General features: G+C 42.5%; 1 protein-coding gene across 1 annotated transcript; it reads right to left on the bottom strand.

Moving 5' to 3' along the window:
• Positions 1 to 7,616: 7,616 nt before the first annotated feature.
• On the bottom strand, positions 7,617 to 23,488 carry LOC309371961 (dimethylaniline monooxygenase [N-oxide-forming] 4-like). The gene is made up of 8 exons (XM_081915113.1): positions 23,280 to 23,488; positions 22,217 to 22,405; positions 19,328 to 19,490; positions 18,341 to 18,483; positions 15,081 to 15,280; positions 12,668 to 13,023; positions 11,721 to 11,793; positions 7,617 to 8,214 (listed from the first exon to the last, which is right to left on the bottom strand). Exons 1-8 carry the CDS (start codon positions 23,409 to 23,411, stop codon positions 7,842 to 7,844), a joined length of 1,629 nt encoding a protein of 542 aa, XP_081771239.1. The 5' UTR covers positions 23,412 to 23,488; the 3' UTR covers positions 7,617 to 7,841.
• Between the last annotated feature and the right edge of the window lie 420 nt (positions 23,489 to 23,908).

Here is a 23,908-nt window from a genome sequence, read left to right as displayed (position 1 = left end):
AGTAAGAACTCGACCTCCTTTCTCTGGCCAGCCTGTGCAGATGTTGCTAAAGGAGGCACCGAGAAGAATGCGCTACTAAGCTGGTTTGCATGGATGTGCCTGCAATGTGCCCATCTAACATGGATTCCTACTTTATTTTTAGCCATTAGGATTTCTGGTCATTTGGTGTTACAACACTGCCATCTGCTGTTACTTTCTGAAACTGATAGAGATGGTGAAGAATTAGCATCTATTAGTGTTTTTATTTTAGGTTAAAAACAGTTACATTATTCACTGCAAAAATGTGAGTTGTTTGTAAGTGTAGTTAAGGGTCCTGGAAGTTGTTAGGCTGACCCTGCTCCCCCCCCCCCCAGAGCTACAATTCCCAGAAGGGTTTCACAATCAATCCCTCTTCTCAGGCAACTCGGAGAATTTGTAGCTCTGGGATGACATCAAACTCCATTACAGATATCAAAAATGTTTTCGCCCACCTGCTGGAGAGTTTGTGGGAAACTGGCACATACTATCGTTAACTGTAGCATTGTACATTCATTTAATAATTTCTGGAGTTTAATCTTGGCATACATGATTGACATGTCTTTTACAAATGCACCAGAAAATTGAGGACCAGTCCCTGGGCCAGCCTCTCTCAGCCCTGGGTCCGCAGGTGCAATTCAACTACAACTCCCATCACCCCGATCACTGGCCAGGCTGGCTAATGATGATGGGAATTATAGTCCAACAACATCTGGGGACCCGAGGTTGAAAAAAGCTGCCCTGGGGTTTACACTAACATATGGATTTCATGAAAACAATTTATAGAAATGACTGTCTTTCTTGTGTGGGAATTGCTATTATCACAAATGAGGGTATCTCCAGAGTGGGGCATTGTAGGGGTTTTTTGCTGTTGTTGCTGTTGGTTATGTAACACAGCTGTAAAATGGGAATAAAAAGTTGAGGCTGGGGGAAGAAATGATTAACATTTATAAATAAATTATTAGCTGTTGCCCAAAACTAATGTTGCTGAATTATTTCGATGACAAAAAAATCTAAGATATTATAAACAGAGCTACCGTAGTTTTTACTATGACTATAAAGCTTGCCTGGTTATCATTAACTCAGTGGAAAACATCCCAAGATCATAGATTGGCTAGATGGCACAAATCCTTACAGACTGTAGCTGTAGTGGAGAAAACTACCATGATTTGAAATTAACACAAGGAACAGAACCACCAGACTCCTTCTATATGCCGTGGCATCCCTTTATTACACACAAAGGTCATTTAAATTATTTTCACTGAATCCTATGGAGCCACTGCATCAAGGATAGTCAATGTGTTACCCTCCAGAAGTTGTTGGCTTATAACTCTCATAATCCCTGACTCAAAATCATTGGGCCAGGGGCACCAGAATGGCTGTTCCCTGCATTGTTATTGTTTATATTTGTTAATTGCTTTGTACAAAAAGATAGAATACAGACAGATAAAATCAATCAAACCCCTCTAAAGCAATGTACAATACAAGATTCTTAAAATGTTCATCCAATGCCACAATAAGAAAGACAAATCCTATCCCACCCATTTAAGTAGGAACACCACAGTAGAGGTTAATTTAACTACCAAAGGCCTGAGTAGCTAAAATCCCTGAGCCTGGTGCCCCAAACAAGGAGAGTGCCAGGTGCATTTTGATGGGGTGCTGCAAATTCCCACTGGAGACCCCCAAGGCCCTCTTCAGAAAAGTAAAAGGCATAGGCTTCCCTAGAATAAAGTGGTATAATCACACACACATATAAATACACATATAGGCCTATTCATCTCAGTGGGATTCCATTCCTTAAAAACATGTATAGGTTAGCAATGCAAGCCTCAAAAATCAGCACAAGCAGTTATTTTATATTTATTGATGATGACTCAGGATCAAGAACTGATAGAGACTGTGAATGTAGACAATATCTTGGAATAAAGACCCAGTGAAAAGGTAGCAGAGGCTTAAATGCTTTAAGACCAGAAAAGCTAATTCATAATTGGATGCCAGCTTTGCTTCTAGCTGAGTGGATCCCAACCCTTCTCCTGCTCCAGGGCCTCATCCTTTGCCCCCAGGGACCTGGCCGGCTTCTTTTGCTCCAGACCAGGCATATATTGCTATTTGCCTTTATTTACCTTTTCCAGATCAGTTCTAGGAGATAAAGGGGTCCATTAAGCAGGCCCACTGGGAGTACCTAAAGAACCAAGTGTAGAAAAAAGATCATGCTACTCATTCTATTGCACATCAGACCCTCTTAAGACTGCATCGTAATGTACCGTAACTTGCTTAGTGTTGCAGCAGCTGCTTCAGGTCAATAAAGGCCAGGAGCCATTAACGCCTTCCCTCGCCTTTCTCCCAAATCAGTTATCAGCACTGTCAGAAATAACACTTGCAATTTTATTAGCATCATTCCAGCAACTGAATTGTTTAATTAATATCATTCCAAGTGCTGTACAGCAATGAGCCAGGCTGCATATGCACCTGCAGACCTTGCTCCACCCTATTTATTTAATAAAATTTATACACCACTTGATAATAAAAAAACACACCCTCAAAGCGCTTTACAAGAGATAAAACAGTAAAGTCAATACAAATGCACACATATACTTGAAAAGATACAAAGGTTAACATACCAAAATAATTAAAATTGCCTCAACTTTCTGTGCAGCTGGGTGGGCTTGTCTAATCAGGAACGCTTTTCGCAGGCGCCGAAAAGAGGACGGCGAAGGTGCCTGTTTGCTCTCAGTAGGCAGGGGCTCCAAAGCGTTGCCACACTCAATGACGGAGTCCTTACAAATGGGGAACGGGTCTGATGTGGCACTAATTAGTGGTGCTGATTCTGCTGATCGAAGTGGGCACTACATAGAATTCAAAGACACGACGACCCCCTGACTCCCTGTGCACGTTTTTAAATGAGAAGTGGGGAAATGAGGGACAATGAAAACACAGAAAAATATATAAAGATAAAACCAAAATGTTAGTTAAGAATATGGATAATCAAGCCAAAAACAAAGGGAAATTACTGGCTGGAAAATATAGAAGAATGTGAAGCACTTAGGAGTGTGGCTATCTGTAAATAATCATAACATCTATAAAGATAACTATGGGAGAAGATGGAAAGAAATCAATAAAGACATAGACATATGGGGCAGAATGCAACTATCATTACAGTCGTACCTTGGCTCCCAAACGCCTTGGAAGTCGAATGTTCTGGCTCCCGAACGATCAAAAACCGGAAGTGAGTGTTTTGGTTTCTGAATGCTGTATGAAGAAGGACTTTGCTTTATCCGTCCTGAATCCTTCGCTGGATGTCCAGGAGTTCTGGTGTTAGGAGACAGGGAGAAAAACACTTTTCTTTCCACTTTTTCCAAACTATCCAATGTTCTCTAAACTAAAAAGTCCCAAATGCCGCAACCTTCTTTCACAAACCTCTCTTTTTTCAACCCCCCCCCCCCCAATTAAAGAATGGTTTGCTACTTCTTCTTCTTCTTATTATTATTATTATTATTATTATTATTATTATTATTATTATTATTATTGTCCTTGAGTGTCTTCTAGTGGCTGCTTGCAGGAGTCACCTTGGGGTTCATCCAGAGTTTCCAAATGTATGTTGCCTGGGGTAGCCCTCTGCTTCTGATTTGTTAATGATTGACTTAGCTCTAAGTTTAGCGATTTAACAGGACTATACGTTTCCGATATTTTATAGTGCATTTTGTTTCACACACTGCATTTTGCTTAGCCCGCCCATGGGCAGCTGGTGGAGAGCCCCAGAACCCTGTGGAGCCGGACTTTGGTCTTTTAAATGGTGTGAACCCAAAATTTGGTGCCCTGAACTATGAGAAGGCTTTTTATTTATTTTTAAAATTTATATACCACCCTTCATCCAAGGATCACAGGTCGGTTCACTGTATAAAAACACAAAAATACATAGTATAATAACAAACAAAACACTACCCCCCAGCCATAGATTGTTTAATTAGCCAAAGGGCGGGAGAGCAGGAGCATTTTCACCTGGCAGGCAAGCCTCGGGGGGGGGGGGGAGCATTTCACATTTCACAAGCAGGAAGTCACCACAGAAAAGGCCCCTTCTCATGTTGCCACCCTCAGGGGATGGCTGCAGGGTCTGCTTTGTTTCATTTAGTCCACTGCGGAGGCAAGACATTGGTCCAGCCCATCTGCTGCCACCAATTCAGATGCAAAGAGGTGGGGCTGCGTGTCTTCAGCACATTGTTGACAAGGTACTCCCCAACCCTGGATGACTGGAGTACTTTTCGGAGGTAATAGATCGTGTATCTGATTCCATTGGTCCCATTTAAGAGCTAGGTGGATTTGTTTCCAGACTTTGTTTTAGGATAATTTAAGTGCTGCTGCTAATGGGCTGACCTCCTTTTGTGGGGAGGAGAGGGAGTGGCAATTGGTAGTCCACAGGTCCATTCTGTTGCCTCCATGTGATTACCAGTTGAGCCAGGTGTTCTGGGTTAGTGCAGCATCTGTTATTGGAGAAGACTGCTCTGCAACTGCCTACCTGCTGGATTCTGTACTCACATTTTTCTGGTTAGGAACAGTAATACTTGCAGGTTGTGTGCAGGCAGATTGCTCAGTGATGAATCACAGGGTTTGTCCATGCCATTGCTTAATCTGTCTGGTTCCTCTCTGCATTAATGGAGGCAGCTCCCCCGACAGCAGGAGATTGTTGGCGAAGGAAAAACAAGGATGATTGAGGGTAGTTATCTTTGCAAATTCCCCCCAAGGACAGGGGGGAATGACCTTCTCTCACAGTCAGTCTCGGTACCTGGCTCTTGCTCCATCTTGGAATGCGGGAGGCAGGGAGACACTGAGTGCAAAAGCACTTCGCCTGCCGAAAACCCTCCAACGCCACCATTAAGAAGCAGAGGTTCTCCTGTTACTTAGAGCATAATTTAAGGTTTGAACTTGAAAGAAGACTTCATGTGGTATAAAAGATGGTGTGGGAGAAGGGAGGCCTATGGTTTCTTTATTTAAAGCTTTATTCTCTACATTTATGATTTGGCAACCCTCCTCTGAATGCCACTTCAAATTATATTTGTACAAGCGAGGATGAAAGAAATTGGATTGTAGATATGGAATATAACGTTAAACAGAACTGTGTGTGTAAAAAAAAGGGGGAAAGGAGCGAAGCTCTACTATGCAAAACGTTTACGATGGAAACTTAGAGATGACTCTTCTCTATCCTTTATTATTTACTGAGTTAACTGAATAACGCTAAGAAGACTTGCAATTTAATTTAATTGGAAGTATAATTGCTCATTTATCTTCAGTTGGGCGGAAGGATGAAAGGAGTCTGTGAACTTGCCAAGGAACTGATAAGGTTCGTTACTGAGTCATCTGCAGTTCGACAAACCACTCTTCTTCCCAGGCTGAGAGGAAAAATGGTGAAAACAGATTATTTATTGGGACAGAGTGACTTTTGCAACTGTTGTTAAAGTTGCAAAACAATGAAGCACGGGACAGACCGATGGATAAATTTCTGGAACAACAATGAGATATCAGCTCTGCCTAAGGCATGATGAGTAACAGCAACAACCGGGGAAAAGATAGACATAACATTTAACAAGGACAGGAGGAACACCACGGACAGAATAATTGCCACACACTGGAAGAACAAGGATATAGCCTGAGTGCCTCACTTGTAGCTTTATAAAACATTTAATGTGTCAACACGAATAGAAGTTATTAATATTGCAGTTGTTGTACAAGGGATTAATATTATGACTGGAATGCAATGGAAATTAAGATGATTTTGGAATGCAAAAATAAAGCAAGCAATCAAGCCATCAATTCTAGCACATGGGAGGCCACCTTATCTAAATTGTATAATGTGGTATTTGAATGATTGGTATTAATAATTGTATTATAAATTGGTATTGTTATAATGAGGCTATTATTGGATTGTAATTGAAAACCAATAAAAATTATTATAAAAAACAGAAAACAAATGCCTGTGATTCTCCCATAGAGCATGAAAATGTGATCTCATTTGTAGTTTACAAGCAGCCCCCCATTTAAATGGGGGTTACGTTCTGAGGCACCACACACGTTGGTGAAATCACATATAATCGAAAACCAATGAAAAAGCCTGCAAACCACCCCCACCCCCCGTTCTGCTCCTGCCCTGCCCCACCCCTTTTAGTGATGTTTCTTCCGGGCTGGCTTTATGATGTTTCCAGGTTACTTCCAGGTTCTGCACGATGCGCGTATACACAGTCACACACATATTGAACGGGGAGCTGCCTGTACTTGTAGAAGAATAGAAAGTGCTGACTTTACTAGTGCCTGCAGATATTTATTCTCAAACGAAGCTAGATTGGAGCATTCTAAACTATAACTATGAAGTGACATATGTATTTGTTACAGCTAAAATCTGCTGCCTTTTGAAAGAATTGAAGGCCAAGGAAGAAAAGATTGCACACTAACACCCCGTGCTCTATCTGACCTGAGGAGAAGGTTGCAGAAGATCAAAGCTATAAGGAGTGTCAGATGAACTGCTGCTGTCTCCAGATTTGTTTCCTCATAGGTCAACAATTTTACTGTGCCACATGGCCTATACGAAACAAACATTCCCGCTGCAGTTCAAAAGCCCCCCTTACTCACTGAATACAGTGAAACTCATTTCCCAGTAAACCAGTGGTTCCCAACCTTTTTGGGGGGCCATGCCCCACCTAAGCACCTCTAAATCCTGATGCCTTCCCTCCCCCCCCCACTGTGACATATAATTCTTATTATTCAAAAAGTGAACTCCTATTCACATGGAGGCAGCCTAAAAGGCCATTCACTGTTAATTTAAAAAAAAAGGGTAAAGGACCCCTAACAGTTAAGTCCAGTCACAAACGACTCTGGGGTTGCGGCGCTCATCTCACTTTACTGGCCGAGGGAGCCGGTGTTTGTCCACAGGCAGTTTTTCCGGATCATGTGGCAAGCAGGACTAAGCTGCTTCTGATGCAATGGAACACCTAAACCAGAGCAGTGCACGGAAATGCCGTTTACCTTCCCGCCGGAGGTGGGATGTGCTTTCGAACTGCTAGGTGGGCAGGAGCAGGGACCGAGCAACGGGAGCTCACTCCATCACAGGGATTCGAACCGCTGACCTTCTGATCCACAAGTCCTAGGCTCGGTGGTTTAACCCACAGCGCCACCCGCGTCCTCTCACTGTTAATAACTCACTCTCAAATTGCCCCCCATAAAAATCAAATTGCCCCCCTGTGGGGCGTGTGCCCAGAGCTGTAGGTAGGTGATCTTACACCCCTGGCAGAACTGTCCAGATTGTGCCCCCTAGCTACAGACAAATTAGCTCTTCTTTCCGTCTCTCCTTCAAAGCCCCCCATTCAATTCACCCTCTATGTAAAACCATTTCTTATGAGGCAATAATCAATATTTATGGACATATTTTTAGCCTATTTTACACACACACCCATCGCCTGCGCCCCTGGCGGGGCCCCACCTCACACACCCCCAGCTACAGCCCTGTGTGGGCCCCACGTTGGGAACCATGGCAGTAAACTATTCTCTGACTACACTGTTACAACACAGAGATCACCCTCACAATTAAACAATAATTGGGAAATAAAGACTTCACATTTATCCAGTCAAACTATATGCTAAGTTTATAATATCATTTCCCCAAGCCTACAGGACCCACAAAATACAAGAACAGCTCCAGTGTGTGTGCCTGACTCTCTGCACATGGTTTCTCTGGGTCACGAGTAATTTTTCAAGACTGGTGTGACCAGGCATTGTGAACAATGCTTAACCCACTAAACATGAAACGAATTTAATACACGCCATCCATTTGTTCTTGGTAGCTATGCAGGAGGCAGGTATTTAAGAATGATCAAGGCGGCCCCCAGAAATGTGGGCAGGGCAAGGGCTTTAAGCCAGGGGGGAACTGTAGCAGGTTGGGGAGAGTCTTCTACGACCCGTGTCTTCAGGGGCTTTAGAACTCGGTCCCACTGGGTCAGGATTGCACCTCTGGCTTCCCTCCACTTTCCAGGTCCAGTCAGGCGGTACTGATAAGAAGTGCAGGGGCCAAAGAAAACCATCCAGGCTAGTTTGGGGTCTGATAGGAAAAGCAATGGCACATTGGGCTTCACACCTAGGCAAGCAGCAATTTCATCCATGTAGGAGACGAATCTTATCCTGGTTTTGTCTTTCTTGCTGGAAATATCAGTAATACCCCTAGAGTGGAAAAGAAATGGGAAGAGTGTCAAGCTTCTAAGGCCCAGTAAGCACAATTCACCTGTCTTGTAGCCCCCCCTCCCCTCCCCACAGAGGTGACTGTAGTACTACTCAGTCTGATCACATGAGCCTTCAAGATACCTAGGGGGCGGGGTGTGTGCATGGACCAGCTCCGCCCCCTTGTGTCCTGCGCACCAGGTAGGCCCTCTCCTCTCCTCTGATGCTTCCTTGCTTTAGTGTGGAGGCTGGAGGCAATTTGAAGCCTACTCAAGACTGGGAACTTGGGTAATGTAACACAAAGGCTTCTAACTACAGTATCGTATTTTTCGCTCTATAACACGCACGAGACCATAACACACACATAGTTTTTAGAGGAGGAAAACAAGAAAAAAAAATTCTAAACGAAACAGTGAATGTATGATTTTTGTGGTTCATGCTGTGGCCACAGACATGTGATCTGACAGTGAGTTTGGAGTAGCCCAATGCAAAAATCCTGAGGATCCATGTGGATCCGTGCTTTGTAACCACGTTTTAAGTGGGGAGGGAAGGAAAAGCACTCAAGGGACAAGGAGCAGGCATGGGGTATGTGGAGAAGGATGCTGCTAATAATGCTATTTAGCGAGCTGAGTGGGGAGGAGAGAGGGACAGAGAGCCTGCTTGCTTTAAAGGAGCCAACCGGACAGGAGCCGCTTACACTCGCGTAAGCGGCTCCTCTCCTCTCCCGCTTTGCTCCTTTGAAGCAAGCAGGCTCTCTGTCCCTCTCTCCTCCCCACTCAGTGGCTCTTCTCCCGCTTTGCTGTTTCAAAGCGAGCCACGGAGGAGCTCCCCCCCGCCACCCGTGGGCATTCCCTCCATAACACGCACAGACATTTCCCCTTACTTTCTAGGAGGAAAACACAGGAATGTTGGGGGCAGAAGAGGCAGGGCCCAGTGTCATGGGGGGCTGGAGGTGGGGGCAACATGCTGGAGAACCTTACTTGTCATTTTTTCTAGTAGTTAAGCTGAGAGGAGCAACTTGCCCATTGCCTTGATGGCTGAGGAAATAATTTGAACCCAGGTGCTCACCAACAAATTTCAACAGCATTATGCCAAGTATTTTCCAATTTGATCTTTGTCTCAAAAATAGCAATTTTAGAAGGCTGTTTTTTCAGCCTATGCTGTTGCTTCAGTGACTGCTATGTCTCTTTATCATTCCTTCTCTAGTTATCCTAGTCAATCAGAGACCACTGCTAAATGTAATCATGTTAGGATGCCATGGAGCTAATCAGACATGCTGCTGATATCATAGAATCAAAAAAGGATGAAAACACTGGCATCAAATGGAACCCAGAGGTCCACCAGTTTATTGAATTCTTTTCTAATTCAATGGGGTAAGTAAAGCCCATTAGCGTAGGGGCCATGCTGAAGCCCCTGGCTTGCTTTTGATGAAGCTTTTTTTTTTACCTCCCTCTTTTGGTTCTGCAGTATTCCAGCTGCTCACCCAGTGAGCTTCCTGGCCTCTCAGGTCCTAGTCCAACACTCTAACCACTACAGCACACTGGCTCCCTACCGTACTTCTGCTATGAGGCAGCTATATAAATTAAGTAGGTAAATAAATACAGGGAAAGCAAAATGTCCCTTGGAGAAGGATCTGAAAGATTTTCCTTGAAGCTTGAATTTGTTTTATTCTGGATTGTTTTATTTGATGCTTTAATGTATTAAATGTGCATAAACTTTCAGATTTTTTTCTTTAAAATATAAAGCGGTATAGAAATGAAATTATTATTATTAGTAGTAGTAGTAGGAGGAGTGGTGGTGGTAGTAGTAACCCTCCATGGTAAGAAAACTGGGAGGGGGGGCGCTTTAAGTAAGTCAGAAATTAGATCATCATAACAAAAGAAAGAAATCTCTATGGAAAACCGTGTTTTAAAATTTTCTGCTCTCTGGTGCCATCTGGTGTTGTATGTTTATAGCACATTCAAATCGCTGTATCTTTACTAATGTAGGTGAGTCCCAGGTCACATAAGCAAATACTGAGAATATTGCTCAGAAGTATAGTGCGAAGGGTTGTGGCAGCTTTAACAGAGCTGCCCAGACTGTCCCAGTGGCCCAGTTTGTGAGGGTGCAGCTTGAATGCCTTTCTGATATTTGTCTGAACAGCAAATGAACTTCTTCCTGTTTGATGCCAAATGTAGTTCACTGCATTAGGTTCAGCATCTGGGTTCAGGTGAGAAGTCTGGTCATCTGTTTCTTGGAATGGAATAATGGAATTATTGACAATGCTGCCATTCCCCCATTTCTCACCCACAACATTTTAGCCTAAAGGAATCAAAAAAGGAAAGGAGAGGAAGACTATCTGCTCTTTTTTCTCATCTTGCTCCTGACAAATAAATTACTGCTCCTTATGGCCAAATCCGGCACAAGGATGATAATGATGACCATGTATTTTCTGCTCAGTGGCCGGACAAAGACTGGGAATTCAAGTATGGTGGAAACTCTTCTTTAACCACACGATGGCACTATTTTCATGGATGAAAAACTTCTAGAGAACAGCCAATCAGAGCAGGAGCAGCAAAAAGTGAAGGAGGTCTCTTTAACCACCTGAAGGTTTCTAAAAATTTAACCCATGTTGTATGGGACCTTAGCATGTTGTTTCTGAAAATGGGTAAATGGGGTAGCAGCAAATATCTGGGGAGGGAGGTGCCTGATATCCTTCATCTCTGAACCTCCCATGAGTGCATGAGCAAAGCACTCCACAGGCTTATGGCATCTTCTTCTTTTCTGCCATTAAATTCTCAGTTCTGTATATTTCCCCCCACTCAGGGCTCTTCTAGAGTGCTACTGTTTTTTTATTCAGACACATATCAGCAAATTCAGGTGGTGCAATTAAAGTTGATTGGGAAACAAACAAGTCTTTCTCCACTCCCAAAATCAAGCCATTGTTTTAAGGTGTGCCATTCTTAGATTTTGTTAGATTTGCAAGTTAAAGTGTTCATTATGTGCATATTGCCTCTGATGGGTTATGGATCCAAAAAATGGACTATGACATAGAGAAACATGAACAGCTTAAGAACAACACAGCAGGCCATGGTTTTGTGCAATGGTAGGAATATCATTAAAAGGTAGAAAAACTAGTAATTGGATACAACAAAAATCAAACTTATAGATGTAGGGGCCAATGGAATAAAGCAATGTTAGTTTGGAGGCTCTACAATTTTAAAAGACCAAGGGGATGACCACTTTTGTGGTCCACTTGCCTTTCCTCCACTCTTTCCAGGCCTGCAAAAAACCTGCTCTTTAAAGCTCAATTGGAGCAAACAGCAATCCATGGAAAACCCAGATTGGTGTTTGCCCTGATTCAGCTTTAAAGAGCAGGGGGGTTTTTTTGGGGGGGGAGGAAAACGCTTGCACACAGAGCATTAAAGCATGGACCTTTGTATGGAAAAAGCACAGCAAAAGGTAAGTGTGGATAAGCCCTGAATGATTACAGTCATACAACATGCACAATAATATATAGCATTTCATACTTTTTAAGGAGTGCATTCTTCCTTTTAGCAACTTCACTGATCAGTCTGCTCATTGGAGGGAGTTCACTTGACCCTGAGTATGAGAAAGAAAATGACAAATATGAACTTCTGTATTTCAGCCAATAAAAGGAAAGTACACTTGCTGCTTTGATTCAAGTTGCCTTTAGTGAGAGATGGCCTGTCAGGCTTGAGGAATCTAAAGTCCACACTGTGATGGTTGTGTAACTCTGAGATGAATCCTAATTAGATGTTGTGGTAGCATATAGTCCACATATGACATCATCCACACACATGCAAAAAAAATTGTCTGCAGCTCTGAGGGGAACCCAAGGTTTTCAGAAGTACAAACAAATTAGAGGGGGGTGGGATTCAAAATGCCTTTCTGGCCACCACAACTCCCAACCCCAGTCCAGCAAATTTTAGAAACTCTTCACACAAGACTGAAGAAATTCTGTTCTATAGGAGGAATGCAACCTAACTTTTGAAAAACTGCTGAAGCCTTATATACTGTAACTTTTGATGACAGTGTTGTGCATGGAGATGAAAAGGACTGATCTCTACCCCTGTACTAGTTGCTGTTGCACCCAGGTCCTACGTGTGAGCTTCCCGTGGGCGTCTGGTTGGCTACTGTGGGAACAGGATGTTGGACCAGATGAGTCCTTGGTTCAACCCAGCAGGGTTCTTATTTGAGTTTTAGTTTTTAATCTGGCACACATGAAACTATTTAAAGGCCAAATTACTCCAATTAATCCTATGTCTACCCCATCCTTATGCAAAGCAGGAGTGGTGCCCGATCTGATGTTCGCCTCAGCAGGTCACAGCGTAGGAGGAGTGCCAACCATTTCCTCTCCTTCATACCTTCTTACAATTGCTGTTTCATTGTTAAACGTTGTTGTGCTTCCCCTTGGTGTAAACTGGAAAATGACAATAAAATTATTCATTCATACCATTAAATACCCTTGTGATCCAACGTGCCTGAAGTTCCACTGCTGGCAGAATGGGTCCAGCTAATGCTATAAAGCCAACGAAAGCCAACGTGGGCTTTTCTAGGTGAGGAGGAAAGATGTGCTTATACAGAGATGTGCTGCTCCTGCAAGCATCACGCAGAGACTCTTCCAGGAAGGGAAATGTGGCAGAGTAGCCAGTTGTAAAGATGACCGTGTCTATATTCTCTTCTACTGTTTCATCTTCAAAGATGGCAGAGATGTCCGTAAACCTCTTCACATTTGGCTTGACTGTCACAGTTCCACAAAGGATACAGCTAGGCAGCTCATCATTCAAAATTAAAGATCTCCATGAATTGCTAAATAGCGGAAAGTGGAAAGAAACACCATTAGTCCATATGTGACCACCAGCTGTCCCTCTTTACCAAGGACAATTCCTACTATGCCACTGAGATATGATAGGCATGCCTGTTAAATATGTTGTTGGTGTGTACAAGCATTCTTCTGGTTTCCTCCCTACCGCTGACCTCTACAAGTTGAATCTCTCATACCCTCCAACATTTATCCAAAAAAATAGGGACATCCTAAGGAAAAGTGTGACATTCTGGGACCCAATCAGAAACCAGGACGGCTTCTCTAAATCAGGGATGTCTCTGGGAAATATGGACACTTGGAGGGTCTGATCTCTGAGGAGGAAGGAGCAGATACATGGAATTTATTTATTTCTTTGTTAGAATTGCATATCACCCTTTATCTGAAGATCTCAGGGCGGCTCACAGCATAAAAATACAAAATGGGAATACAAAAGATGTAATAAAACAAAATAAACCAATAGCGCCCCACAAACATATATAAAGACCATAGATTGTCTAGTCAGCTCAAGGCCTGGTTATGGGGAGCCAGAGGGACATTGATGCTGCTGCCGTGTGTATGGTAGAAGGACCTGCTCCCTGCTGCAAGGTCCATTTCCCCCTGGCCTGGAGGGCGGGGCCAGCACTTATCCTGAACAGCCCAAAGAGGCTCCTGCGAAGCCAGAGGGACATTGCCAGAACAACTTGGGTTGGAGCAATTTGGCTAAAATGTTTTAAAATGTTTTAAACAGTTTTAATTTTGGGTCCTCTGTTTGGGTTGGGGTTGGTTAAATGTTTAGTTGGGGTTGGCAGTTATTTTAATTTGGGCCTAACTGTAAACTGTTGTTGTTATTATTATTATTATAGATGAATGTTTTCAGCTGCCGCCTCAAGATATATGATGAAGCCGCCAGGCAACTGGGTGGAGGAGGTGAATGCCCGTAGTCGATAAGTTCTCATAAAACCTGAATTGGTGGGAGCTCTCAGCAGCCAACCAAGCTGAGGTCAGCGTCTATTTGGGCTTTTGACAGCATCTTCTTCCATTGCTCAGCCTGCTGAGATTTAAGTGTAAGTGTTTGTGTTAATTAGCTGTATAAGATAGTGTTTCTTGTTTTCTTACCTTCTGAGCCATTTTTATCTGTGTAATTATTTGAAGTTTTTCTCTCTTGTATAGTTTTGTTTTTGTAACGTGTGTGTATGATTTTATGAAATTTGTTCTGGTCTGAGTTCCTGGACCCTTTAATTTTAGCCCCGCCTTTAGGAGCAAGGGTCATCCACCACAGCAGGTATCCCTGTTTGGGATTTGATGGTTCAGTAGAGGCAGATGCTGCCAGGCCGCCACCTTCCCCAGTTATCATAAATATTTTGATAGTAAAACTGTCGGACACTTTTTGCTAATGCTGCTGCTTGGACCTGCTTTGTGAAGCTCTTTACATTCTTCGACTCACCGTTGGACTTTCCTTGGAGTGATACTTGCGGGAAAGAAAGGACTGGCAAGCACTCCGTGGTACCTTCATGAGAACATGGAGGGGAAAGACTCATTCTAAGGGGTTGGAGGAAAGGCTGTGTCTGTGCCTGAGGCTGGGTCCTCTGCATGCCTTTCCCACGGCTTACAAGAAGCCAGTGCTCCTTTCGCACTGGCTCTAACACTCATTCTTGATATACGAAGCTTTGCTGGATTTTCGTGTCCAAGGCACTGAAGGGTACTTCAATGCCTTAGACACGAAAATCCAGCAAAGCTTCGTATGACAAGAATCACACTCTAGCATATAGATAGTTACTGTGCACTGTTGCAGTGAGCTTTCAGCAAAATGATCTTCTTTGTAGAAGTAACTCATAGAAACAAGAAGTGAGCTCCTTGACAATATGTATGTGCCTTGACAACTGTGGCTAGTGATGCTGAAGAAGAGAAATTTGCTCAAAATGCATTGGGAAATGAATCCCCCCTCCCAATAGATACTGTCCACCCATTGAGGTTAATTACTACTTAAGAATGCTAATCTCAGAAACTTCAGTTTCTGTAAGCAGGCCATTCTTGTTTGCACATTCTTAATTCAGAAGATTACCTTTTAACAGGGATCAAGCCATAGTTCTCATGGTTAAACCATCGATTCATCTTCTTTGCCATTAGCTTGTTTATGGTGCCTTCTGGAAGCAGCTTTTCAATTAACCCATAAAAGCGAGTTGTCCAGGCCATGTCAACGGGCCAGCCAGCTTCTGAAATGCGACTTACCACCCATGCTCCGCTTCTGGTGCTGAGGAAGACCTGAAGAGGATTCAAAGTGAAGAAGCATATCCTTAGGGTGCTGCCGACTGCCTGGCAGATGATTTGAGAGCATGTGAGAACTGGTCTGATGGAGTGGCAAAGAGACCAAGGCCCAAAGGCTGGCCAGCTCCTTTTGATAGTGCTCACACAATATCATTATCTTAATAGCAAAAGTAACTCCTCAGGAAATAGCCATGAGATGATGAAGCAGGAGACCAAGATCATACCAAGAGCCATTCCGTATGTCCTTTTCATTGTGCATTCATGAGTATTTGTGCTCCTGATAGTATGGGGCAGTTATATGTCATCCTGCTTTCAATACTGTTTGTTCCAATCAGTGCATGCCCCGTAATTTCCTGCTGAAATACAGTACTTCAACTTTTTATAGCACAAATGTTGAAATGCAAATGCCCCTCTAGAGGGCAATAATGCAGCAACATTGGAACTAAAAGTGGAAGGGTGTGCAGACTAGGGAATGCAACAAATGGGCTCTCTACAGGCCCCTTAAAGTGGCAGAAGCGCCAGAGAGCTGGGGAGAGGCTCAGAGACCACCTTTCTCCTCTTAGCTACCCCACCAACAAAAATCAAGCCGAAAGCACATTCCATCTGGCCTCTGTGAGGAGAAGCATCACATCTGGTGCTTCCTGACATGATACTTAAGGACAGTGGTGGAAGCAGTACCAGAGTGCAGAAGATCATGTCCCACCACCAAGATACTCTGCTGTAAGCTGATCCTGTGTGAGTGTCTGGAGGCGGTTGGAGGATGGATGGCGGCTAACAGATTGAGGTTGAATCCTGACAAGACAGAAGTACTGTTTCTGGGGGACAGGAGGTGGGCAGGTGTGGAGGATTCCCTGGTCCTGAATGGGGTAACTGTGCCCCTGAAGGACCAGGTGCACAGCCTGGGAGTCATTTTGGACTCACAGCTGTCCATGGAGGCACAGGTCAAATCTGTGTCCAGGGCAGCTGTTTACCAGCTCCATCTGGTACGTAGGCTGAGACCCTACCTGCCCACGGACTGTCTCGCCAGAGTGGTACATGCTCTGGTTATCTCCCGCTTGGACTACTGCAATGCGCTCTACGTGGGGCTACCTTTGAAGGTGACCCGGAAACTACAACTAATCCAGAATGCGGCAGCTAGACTGGTGACTGGGAGCGGCCGCCGAGACCATATAACACCGGTCTTGAAAGACCTACATTGGCTCCCGGTACGTTTCCGAGCACAATTCAAAGTGTTGGTGCTGACCTTTAAAGCCCTAAACGGCCTCGGTCCAGTATACCTGAAGGAGCGTCTCCACCCCCATCATTCTGCCCGGACGCTGAGGTCCAGCACCGAGGGCCTTCTGGCGGTTCCCTCATTGCGAGAAGCAAAGCTACAGGGAACCAGGCAGAGGGCCTTCTCGGTAGTGGCGCCCACCCTGTGGAACGCCCTTCCAGCAGATGTCAAAGCGATAAACAACTACCTGACATTCAGAAGACATCTTAAGGCAGCCCTGTTCAGGGAAGTTTTTAACGTGTGATTTTACTGTATTTTTGGTTTTTATGGAAGCCGCCCAGAGTGGCTGGGGAGGCCCAGCCAGATGGGCGGGGTATAAATAATAAATTATTATTATTATTATTATTATTATTATTATTATTATTATTATTATTATTATTATTATTATTATTATAACATCCCATACTCTTTTAAAATGTGGATCTTTGGGGGGAGATATTATTGGGTTATTGTTTTTACTTTATATACTGTGATATTTGATGTGAACTGCCCTGATACCTTTGGGTATAGGGCAGTACAGTATATACAGTAATTTCTAACAACAACAACAAGCTGCCTTGAAGATCATTTAGATCAGCCATCCCCAACCTGGTGACCTCCAGCCAACATTTGCACCATACAAGAAAAGCACATGGCTCCCCACAAAGGATCCTGGGAACTGTAGCTTCACAGAGCTATGATTCCCAGCACCCTTAAGAAACAAGCTGTGGTGTGGACATGGCCACTGGTCATAGTGGCTGGGCTGAAGGGAGGTGTAGTCCATAATACCTGGAAGGCACTAAGCTGGGAGAGGCTGATCAAGATCAAAACACAGAGTGTAAGGGCCAAGGGAAACTCCATTTCCTTATGTGAACACTTTTAACAAGTACTTTTAAAAAGGATGTAAATAGCTCTAGGGTTGGGTTGGAAGTTTGAGATGGACCACAGGGAATGGGGAGGGAGAGAGTAATCCACCCCTCCTCCATGCTATGTTCCAAATGAAAATTACCCTCCCCAGCTTCTATCTACATCAGCTGAGAGGTAAAAAAGTTAAAGATTAAGTGCTGTCATCCCATCACACAGATCTGAACTGGCAAGCTCAAGAGGCTTGGTGACTTAGACTACAGTGCCACCTGCATCTTATCAGCTGAGAAGCTTCCATTGGCACCAATGCAGGCTTCCCTCCCAATGCAGTTTCTGAGTGGGGACAGGATGGGACAAATATTTCTCAATGGTTTCCCATTGAGAAATATTTGAATTTGCCATAATCATAACAAGCCTTGGCCCCGAGTGGTAGTGATGACTAAAATTTGAAGTATATGCAAATTCCGGACAATGCACACCATGGTTGGCTGTGAAGCACAGTGGCTAAGAGATGGGAACCGTCATGAGTCAAGGAGTCCCTAGTTAAAATCTTGCCTTTACCACGAACCCACTAAGTAGACTTAAGCAAGCTGCTTCTTTCAACCTCAACACACCTATTCCCATTTGTAACATGGGAATAATAATAATAATGCTCTACCTTACAAGGCTGTTAGTTAGTCCCCCCCATAAAATTTCTACAGCACTTGATTGTAAAAACAACTACCACCACCCTCAAAGCAGTTTACAAAAACACAAAAACAACAAAATTATTGGTAAAAATAATTAAAAACCACCTTAAAAGGGCTGTTGTAAGGGCTAAACTTGAAAGCACTCTATAAATATGCTATTCTTGTTATTGCTCCAGGGTGATGATGTGATTTATCTCCCACTCAAGACTGAAATAAGCTCAGCACTTATTTGTCCATAAAGGATGGTGGTACCTTTGCAGCTGTGCGGCTGATCTCTACCGCAAGGTCCCCTCCAGTGTTGCCAGCACCAACTACAAGGACTTTTTGCCCTTCAAACCCTTTTTGATCTCTGTATTCCCAGCTATGGAAGTAGCGACCTTTGAAGTTTTCAATCCCTGAGGGGGGAAAAGAAGGAAATGCTTTTATACCCTTATTTCCCAAGAGATTTCCCACTGGATAATAGCCCCCCCCCCTCTCCTTAGCTGCTGCTCAGCACAGTGCCGGATGTATGCTGCCATCTTATTATATCCATGTATCAAAGGCTAAGGGGAAACTCCAAGGCAAGATACCTCTGAGTACCATCTGAATTCAACTCTCCAGATTCTTGGACTGATGGAACAAGGAGACTCTCAAGTTCTCACAGAGGATTTAAAAAATAATAATCCATGGTCTGTCAATAGCTGTCATCCATAAAAGCTAAATGGAACCTTCATGTTCAGATGCAGTATATCTCGGACTACTGCATGCTGGGGATAAAAAAGGGTTAGGAAAGCCCTTAAGCTCATGTCCTGTTTGTGAGTTTTTCAGAGACTGTTGGAAACAATAGAATCATTTTCAAATTTACCAGCAGAAACATCAAAACTTCTCAAATGTAAAGGGGAGTCTTAATTCAGACGGCAACTTTCTCCTTGCAACTGTAATGACCAGCTGTTTGTGATTATTTCATTAGGGCTTGTATGGGAGAACTTCCCTGTGGGTGGTGCCCTGTGGGTCAGGTGTGCCTTCTGTTCTGCCACCCTTCATGGCCTTCAAATTCCACTGCCTGGTGACAGGCCAACCGCTGGTACCAATCAGACATGGCAACTCTTGTCTATCAGTGATTTCATGGCACGGTTAATTCCTTTGACTGAAGGTACCAGATATTCTGAGATTTTAGTAGACATCTCTTTTGCCTGAGGAGAGAGGGAACACAATCACACTAGCTTATGTGCTGTTTCAGGTAATGCATTCCAAACGCACCTGGGAAAGAATCCAGTGGAAGATTGATCTTTGCATAGTGGCCACTGCAAACCATTACGCCATCAAAGATTTCCGATGTCTGCTCCCCATTAGTCTCCGTATCAACCACCCATTGTCCAGTGGCTGTGAAATGGGCGTGTTTTCTGATGCTGCATACGGTGGTCTTGCAAAAGCAAAAAAACAACACACAACAGAATAAAGCAACTCAAATGATGCACGCTAGGCTTGTCCACACTTTTGCTTGTTCTGTGCCTAGAAAGCACGGGTCAAAGTGGTTTTCCTCTTGAACTGTGGTGTTGTGATAGCTTGCATGGCATTAAATCCCTAACAGATAATTACATATGAAGGAAGGAGACAGGGAGCAGTCAGTGATTTGAAGCTCTATATTTGTTGTGCAATTCTATCTATGTGATAATTCTTGTAAAATGAGAGAATTAAAAAGAAAATTTAAAAAGAAAACAGGGTGCAAAAACAATCTGTTTTATGTAAGCACAGAATCAAGATTAGAACTGTAGAGTTGGAAGGGTTAAATGCGATATATAGAAACCAAAAAGCTAAAATCATAATAAATAATGAGTTATCTGAAATGTTTATTATTTCTAAAGACACCAGGCAAGGATGTCCACTATCACCGCTTCTATTTATTACAATACTGGAAACATTATTAAAAGCAACTAGAGAGGAGTCAAAAATAAAAGGAATTAGGTTGGGCAGCAGATCTTACCAATTAAAAGCTTTTGCTGATGTTTTAATCATAACGACAGAAAACCCAACAGAAAGTATAATAGAAACATTGGTAAAATTAAACGAATTTGGTCAGGTCTCAGGTTTTAAATTAAACAAAGATAAAATCAAATTATTAGTGAAAAACATGGCAGAACAAGAAAGACTAGAGTTAGAAAAGATGACAGGGTGAAAAATAACAAAGCAAAATATCTAGGAATCTGGATTACAGCAAAGAATATAAACCTATACAACAATATTTATACCAAAACAAGGAAGGAAATAAAAAAAAATTAGAAATTTGGGGGAGGCTAAATTTGTCCTTATGGGGAAGAATAGCCACAATTAAGATGACCATGATGCCGAAAATGTTGTACCTCTTTCAAACAATATCAATAATAAATGGGTTAAATTCTTTGAAAGATTGGCAGAAAGATCTGGCAAGATTTATCTGGCAGGGTAAAAAGCTGAGGATTAAGTTTAAATTGTTAACGGAAGTAAAAGATAGAGGAGGGTTCACTCTGCCAGACCTTAAATTATATTACGTGGCTGCATGTCTAGCATGGCTCAAAGAATGGATAATATTAAAAACTGCCAATATACTAGACATTGAAAATTGGGACAGTAGGTTCGGCTGGCATGGTTATTTAGGATACGATAAAATCAAAATGCATAGAGGATTCCTTAACCATATAATAAGGAGATCGCTTTTTGCAGTATGGGAAAGAAATAAAAAACTATTAGAACCAAAAACCCCTTGGTGGTTGTCTCTGTTAGAGGCAATCGCAGTGAAAAAGAAAAATATGGAAACTAATTGGCCTACCTATAAAGAAATAATAGAAGAAGAAAAAAACCAATTAAAACTTTTACCACCTAAATGAAATAATTAAATCTGATTAAAAAATAAACGGATTGGATACAAAGATAACAGATCTAGAAAAAGAATTAATATTAAATAATAGAAAGACACTATCAAAAACATAGACTATTATTAGATTGGGATCTGAAAGATGAAGAAGTAAAGGAAGTAATGGTGAAATGGGCTCAATATTTTGGCTACCCAACTGAAATAGAAAAATGGGCAGAATTATGGCAAAAAGATTTAAAATTTACACCGTTCTATCTGATTAAAGAGAACTTTATGTAAATGACCTACAGATGGTAAATTAGCTAAAATCAATAAAAATAACAACAAGTGTTGGAGGTTTAAACAAAATATAGGAACCTTCTTCCACATGTGGTGAACTTGTCCTCAAATTAAACAATTTTGGGACATTATATATGAAGAACTAAAAAAAATGCTGAAACACATGTTTCTAAAGAAACCAGAACCATTTTTATTAGGCATTTTAACAGTAAACATTCCAAAAGAAAATAAAAGAGTGCAACAACACTCTTTATGCAACAACAGCAGCCAGAATATTAATAGCTAAATATTGGAAAAATGAGTCAATATCAACCAGAAACGAAGGGCAAATGAAGCTGTGTGAATGCCTTGAATTTGCCAAGATGACAGACTTAATAAGAAACCACTTGGGAGATAAGGTCAAAAAAGAATGGGACTGTTTTAAAAATTATCTAACAAAAAACGGTTCCAACAACACTTGGTTGTCCCTTGATTAAATTCACAGATAAAAGTTCTGTTCACTAATTAAATACAGATTACTTAAAAGTAAGTGCAGTATAAAAACCACAAAGGGCTAGAGGGAAGTCAAAAGAAAGCAAATAAGGGACACAATAGAGGAACAGAAAAAAATGTGAAGGGTAGAAATATGAAGGCAAATTCTGTCCAGGAACTTTGTGTATAGATTATATAAAATATGGTTTGTAGTCCAGAAATGATTTTGTGTAATGGAAAAATATTTGTTGTTTGTGTTTTTTTCTTTATTTCTTTTCTTTTCTTGTCTTTTCTCTTTTTCCTTTCCTTCTTTGTCATTTTTTTGTGGAGCTTATATTTTTATTTTCCATTATTTATATTTGTTTTGGTTATGGATTTTTTTTATTTGTAAAATGAATAAAGCAATTTAAATTAAAAAAAAGAAAAGGAAGGGACCCTGCGGGTCATCTAGTCCAACCCCTGCAATGCAGGAGGAAAGCCTTAGAAGAGATGGCGCACTCTCTGGCCCTGCTCCTTGCAATATATCTGCCTGTTAATTTTCCCCTCACCTGGAAGCGTATGTAGTCAAGAAGGCAGAAATGCTTCGCATACGCCCTGAGGTACTCCAGGAGCGCAGAGTGGCGCAGGTAGTTGGGGCAATCCTCGGGGAACGGAAAATCACTGAAGCACGTCATTTCCTTGGAGGTGTTGGTCATAACCGATCTATAAACACCAATTCTTCCCTTTTGAGGCGTTTCCTGTGTGGCAGTAGCAGTTACTCAGTAAGTAAGTTGCCAGAGTAAATCATTTACACTGCGAAATTACACTAGTTTCAACACTAACTTTACAAGGGGAAGGGTCAGAGAATAGTGGCCGTCTGCTTTGCCTACAGAAGGCCTGACATCTGAGAACTGCTGCCAATCACTGCAGAAAATACTGAGATAGATGGACCAAGGTTCTCACTTTGTATAAAGCAGCTTCCTAGGCTCTTAGTGTCAACCAAATAAAACACACCACCTTCTGTGGGTGATAGTTTTGACAGGGTGTTGATAACTTTCTGTTAGCAATCCTTGGCTATAAGGTGGGTCAGTGATGCCGCCAGATTCCAACTGGTTAGGACTTTGCAAAGCCAGTGTCTGCTGAAAGGAAGCACAAAACAGGATTCCTCTGATTCTGGTGGAGAACAAAAGATTGTACATGCATTTTCATGCATTCAAAATGTGTAGCTGAATGAAGTTTGGGTGGGGGAGGAAGCAGGGTTATTCAAACTGTTCTTGCCCCTAATTTACACATTCGGGGTGTCAATAGAACTCACGCAAGCTGCGTGGAAAGTAACTTACCAGCACTCTCCGTTCTGACCTTCAGATGAATGCATGTAAATGAAAGGTGGGAACTGTGAATACAGTCCAGTTTCCCCACATGGTCAGTCTACACAGGGGGAGAGTATGAAAAGCCTAATGTCAAAACAAAATGTGGAAACATGCTTCCACAGCAGGTTTACCACACTAGTGATGCACACCTGTACCCACTTTGAAGCAAGGCCACTGTCTCTTGCCTGGCTTTGGGCATGCATTTCAGCAGCAGAATCCCATCACTTTCTATAAAGCTTTAAATTGAGTTTATGCCACTTACTGTGAATTGCCACAGTCCTCCGATGCCATCGCTCTTCTCAAAGCAGGTTGGCTCCAGCCCTTCATCCAGGCAGCATTTGATGGAGGCCAGTCCACTCACACCTGCTCCAACAATTGCCACTCTTCGCACCATGACTCAGTCTGGTGTCTGGAAAGAAACTTCACGGCACACTTACTTCTACAGGAGGAAGTCAGCTAACAAGTTATTTCTTCCGCATACAAGAAAAGTGCAAAGGTCATGCTTCCTGTAAATCACAGGATTGTTGCATAAGCTGGTATTTCCCAATCCCAGTAACTGTTCCTAGATGTATGTATTTGGCAATCCTGGTAGTGAAGTTAACAAAGCAGCAGTATTCACTTTGGTGTGTTTGAGTGCTGTGTAATTTCCCATTGCTACCAAGCAATCTGACTCTTCCCTTCCCCCAGAATGTTCACACTACTCACTGTGACCGAGCAACACATTTCCATAAATTATGAGACATGAGGAATAACGAATATTCAGCAAAAATATATCAAGCAGTTAAAATAAGCACAACCAAATAACATTCACGTCCCAAAGTATGCATTTCTATGCCTAGCTCTTCTATGCCTACCAAAGGGGAAGACAAAAAAAGAGGCTTTTTGTTAAGT

This window comes from Podarcis melisellensis, assembly GCF_964234715.1.
Source record: "Podarcis melisellensis genome assembly, chromosome: 6".
In the NCBI taxonomy this organism is placed as follows: Eukaryota; Metazoa; Chordata; class Lepidosauria; order Squamata; family Lacertidae; genus Podarcis; species Podarcis melisellensis.
The sequence above is the reverse complement of the archived record's forward strand: the minus strand, read 5'-3'. Positions and strand labels throughout refer to the sequence as shown.